Source organism: Pseudochaenichthys georgianus, unplaced genomic scaffold (assembly GCF_902827115.2).
Source record: "Pseudochaenichthys georgianus unplaced genomic scaffold, fPseGeo1.2 scaffold_519_arrow_ctg1, whole genome shotgun sequence".
In the NCBI taxonomy this organism is placed as follows: domain Eukaryota; kingdom Metazoa; phylum Chordata; class Actinopteri; order Perciformes; family Channichthyidae; genus Pseudochaenichthys; species Pseudochaenichthys georgianus.
The window spans coordinates 13,744-18,406 of NW_027263080.1; the positions used below are offsets into that span (position 1 = coordinate 13,744).

At 49.2% G+C, this 4,663-nt stretch overlaps 1 protein-coding gene across 1 annotated transcript; it reads left to right on the forward strand.

Annotated features, from left to right (window-relative positions):
* Positions 1–2,008: 2,008 nt before the first annotated feature.
* On the forward strand, positions 2,009–3,400 carry LOC117442984 (E3 ubiquitin-protein ligase TRIM35-like). Its single transcript, XM_034078944.1, has one exon. The coding sequence runs from the start codon at positions 2,009–2,011 to the stop codon at positions 3,398–3,400; it is 1,392 nt and encodes a 463-aa protein (XP_033934835.1).
* The last annotated feature ends 1,263 nt before the right edge of the window (positions 3,401–4,663 follow it).

The window sequence follows — 4,663 nt, forward strand, 5'->3', positions numbered from 1 at the left end:
ACCCCCCCAAAGCCCCTCCCCCCTCCTCCCTCCTGGACCCCCCCAAAGCCCCTTCCCCCTCCTCCCTTCTGTCAAGCGACTTTGTTAACCACTTTGAAAAAAAGGTTTACGATATTCGCTCTTCTTTTTCTGACTCACCCCTACTCACCGCCGGATCACCTGAGCCACCTTCAACCGGCACACTCACCTCCTTTTCCCCTCTCTCTCCAAGTGAGGTTCCTACCCTCATTACCTCTGCCCGCCCCACCACCTGTCCTCTGGACCCTATCCCTTCAAACCTCCTTCAGACTATCGCTCCTGATATTCTACCGTTTCTCACCCATTTCATCAACACTTCTCTAACTTCTGGTCACTTTCCAAACAGTCTCAAGGAGGCGAGAGTAAACCCTCTCCTGAAGAAACCCACTCTCGACCCGTCTGATGTTATAAACTACAGGCCTGTCTCTCTCCTCCCGGTCCTGTCTTTAAACAACTCTCCTGCTCTCTCCATCAGAACAACCTTCTGGATCCGCACCAGTCTGGTTTCAAGGCAGGTCACTCCACAGAAACTGCCCTCCTTGCTGTCTCTGAGGAACTGCACACGGCCAAAGCAGCCTCCCTCTCCTCTGTCATCATCCTGTTGGACCTGTCTGCTGCATTCGACACGGTGAACCATCAGATCCTCCTTCACTCTCTAAGAACTTGGAGTTTCAGGCTCTGCACTTTCCCTCCTCACCTCATACCTCAAAGACCGCACCTACAGGGTCACTTGGAGAGGGTCTGAGTCCGACACTTGTCAATTAACTACAGGGGTCCCTCAGGGCTCTGTTCTCGGTCCCCTCCTCTTCTCCCTGTACACAAACTCGCTCGGATCAGTCATTAGCCCGCATGGTTTTTCATACCACTGCTACGCTGACGACACCCAACTAATCCTGTCCTCTCCTCGCTCAGAGACCCAGGTCGTCGCTCGCATCTCTGCTCGTCTAGCTGACATCTCTCAGTGGATGTCCGCTCATCACCTCAAGCTCAACCTTGACAAAACTGAAGTGCTTTTCCTTCCGGGAAAAGATTGTCCCTCTCTTGACCTGACCATCAACATCGGCCCCTCTGTTGTTTCCCCGACTCAGACTGCAAGGACTCTGGGTGGGACCCTGGATAACAACCTGTCCTTCACTGCAAACATCGCTGCTCCAACCCGCTGCTGCAGATACACGCTCTACAGCATCAGGAGGATGCGTCCCCAGCTGACCCAGAGAGCCACGCAGGTTCTGGTCCAGGCTCTTGTCACCTCACGCCTAGACTACTGCAGCTCCCTCCTGGCTGGTCTACCTGCATGTGCCATCCGACCTCTGCAGCTCATCCAGAATGCAGCGGCTCGTCTGGTCTTCAACCTTCCTGAATGTTCCACACCACTCCGCTCCTCCGCTCCCTCCACTGGCTTCCGGTAACTGCTAGAATCCACTTCAAGACACTGGTGCTTGCGTACCATGCTGCGAATGGATCTGGCCCTTCCTACATCCAGGACATGGTTAAACCGTACACCCCAGCACGTGCACTCCGCTCTGCATCAGCCAGACGACTCGCTGCACCCTCGCTGCGAGGGGGACCCAAGTTCCATCAGCAGGAACACGTGGGTTTGCTATCCTGGCTCCAAGATGGTGGAACGAGCTCCCATTGACATCAGGACAGCAGAAAGCTCACACACCTTCCGGCGCAGACTGAAAACTCATCTCTTTCGACTCCACTTCGAGCGATAGAATGACTAACAAAGAACTGCTAACAGAGCACTTATATACTAATAAAGGACTGGCTCCTCTAAAGCCAGTTGAGCAGCACTTGAAACGATTGGCTCTTTGAATCCTGATGTTCTTATATGATTCTGTTTTCCTCAAGGTTGTGTCTTCCTGGTCGAATGTACTTATTGTAAGTCGCTTTGGATAAAAGCGTCAGCTAAATGCAATGTAATGTAAGTAACTTTCAGGGACCGGGAGCGGCTGCTGCCGAGTGTTCTGCTTCACTCGGAGAATAAATGGCTTCCAGATTGGAGGAAGGTTTCTGCTGCTCCGTCTGCCATGGAGTCTTTAAAGATCCTGTCGTCCTGTCCTGCAGCCACAGCTTCTGTAGAGACTGTCTGCAGAGCTGGTGGGCGGGGAAAGTGATCAAAGAGTGTCCACTTTGTAAGAGACGATCTTCACGGTCAGAGCCTCCTTCCAACCTGGTGCTGAAGAACCTGTGTGAGAGTTTCCTCCAGGAGAGAGGTCAGAGACCTCCAGAGGCGCTCTGCAGTCTGCACTCTGAGAGACTGAAACTCTTCTGTCTGGACCACCAGCAGCCAGTGTGTGTCGTCTGCAGAGATTCAAGAACACACAGCGACCACAGCTTCAGACCCATCGACGAAGCGGCTCAGGATCTCAGAGAGGAGCTCCAGACATCTCTGAAGCCCTTTCAGGAGAAGTTAAAGACTTTTAAAGAAGTTAAAGTGAAGTGTGCTCACACAGCAGGATACATGAAGCTCCAGGCTCAACGCACAGAGACGCAGATTAAGGAGCAGTTTCAGAAGCTTCACCAGTTTCTAGAAGAGGAAGAGGAGGCCAGGATGGCTGCACTGAGGGAGGAAGAGAAGCAGAAGAGGAGGAAGATGAAGGAGAAGATGGAGGCTGTGAGCAGAGAGATAGCAGCTCTTTCTCACACAGTCAGAGCCACAGAGGAGGAGCTGAGAGCTGAAGACGTCTCCTTCCTGCTCAACTACAAGGCTGCAGTGGAGAGGCTGCAGCGCCCCCTGCTGGAGGATCCACAGCTGCCCTCAGGAGCTCTGATCGACCAGGCCAAACACCTGGGCAACCTCAGCTTCAACATCTGGAGCAAGATGAAGGACATGGTGTCCTGCTACCCTGTGGTCCTGGACCCAAACACTGCCGGTCCAACGCTCGTCCTGTCTGAAGATCTGACCTCTGTGAGAGCAGGAGAGACAGGGCGACGTCCTTATTGTTTTGAGAGATCTGATCATTTTTCAATTGTCCTGGGCTCCGAGGGCTTCAGCTCAGGGACTCACAGCTGGGACGTCCAGGTCGGAGACTATACGGCCTGGGGACTGGGAGTGTTAGCGGAGTCTGTCAAGTGGCAGGAAGATATAGCGCCTGGATTATGGAGGATACGTCCTGATGGTGGTGAATACTCGGCGCTCTCCCCGTCACATCCAGAAGCCCCTCTCCCAGTTCAGAGGCAGCTCCGGAGGGTCCGAGTGAGGCTGGACTGGGACGGAGGCACGCTGTCGTTCTCTGATCCCGACACGAACACACACATACACACCTTCACACACACTTTCACCGAGAGGCTGTTTCCATACATTTACAATGACGATACTCTCCCACTGCAGATGTTACCAATGGCGGTCTCAGTGAGGGTAGAACAACAGGAATAGAACACACACACACACACACACACAGCTGTTTATCGTGTAGTTCAGAATGTACGGTGTTTCTCGTCATGTCAAAGTGTATTCCTCTGAAAGTCTCACATGTTTTAAACGGGGCAATAAAAGGCCTGGACACTGTTACTACTGTCATGACTAATACTTCATATCTTTGAAGACTTTACTATTAATGAACTTTGTGGGGTTTGGTTTGAAAGTAAAACAATAAAACATGTTTCATTCTTTTTTTGTGTATTTCGATGATGTATTAATAAATAACATATACAAACATTCCTGACGGTTGATGAAGTGCTTTCTAATTAAAAAACTAAAAGACAATCAATGCATTTTATCTTTTTAAATCAGTGTTTCTCAAACTTTTTCATTCCAAGGACTTAACCAATAAAAAAACACTCGCGGACCACCTAACTCCACAAATATCAAAAGACACATCGTTTTTCTAGAACAGATTACAAATCGCCTGAAAATGGTACAAACCGCCGGCATCATGTGTGTTGAAGGTGATGTGCTGGGCTATATCATGTAATCGAGAGTGAAACTTAACCTCGCTCCATTGCGGAGATATTCCCGCGAGAGTGCAGAAAACTTAAATGTATTTATTTATTTCAAATGTGAAATGTTACTAAAATACTCACGGACCACTAGGGGGCGCGGACCACACTTTGAGAAGCACTGTTTTAAATCATGTTTATTTAATTGAGATATACCCTGGCACTTTAATATTTATACTAATGATAATAGTAGAGTGAAAGGCAAAGACACTTAAATAGTGAACATCTCAGAAAAACAACAAACTAATTAAATATATGAAATAAAACACAATCCCTAATTAGAGCCGTTCTGAAAAGGTGAGTCTTGACCAGAGGCTGATCTGATGCACCTTTTCTCTTTGTGAAGCTGCACACGTGTCCTCCGGCCAGCAGGGGGCAGTGTCTCTTCCCTGTTCACTGTGAAAACATGCTGCTGGAGTTCATAGTTGTGATTTATTTGTACACTCAAACTGTCAGACACACTGAGGCCTTTCTCAGACTACACTCGCTGCAGGAAACTCAGATTATTATTATTATAGAGGTCGTGATATTTAATGTTGTGTCACGACCTCACGGTTTGAACAGGGTCAAAGAAACGTCTTTAGATTGTCATCAAAGTAAAGAATGTCTTTGGTTAGGACCGTCCGGGAGGAGAGTCCTGTTCCTTTCTGAGATTAAGGACCATTTCTACGGCCGGAGATTTCAGAAGAACTTGTATTCT

Coding starts and splice junctions, on each gene's coding strand:
- LOC117442984 (XM_034078944.1), top strand. CDS start 2,009: ATGGCTTCCAGATTGGAGGAAGGTTTCTGCTGCTCCGTCTGCCATGGA.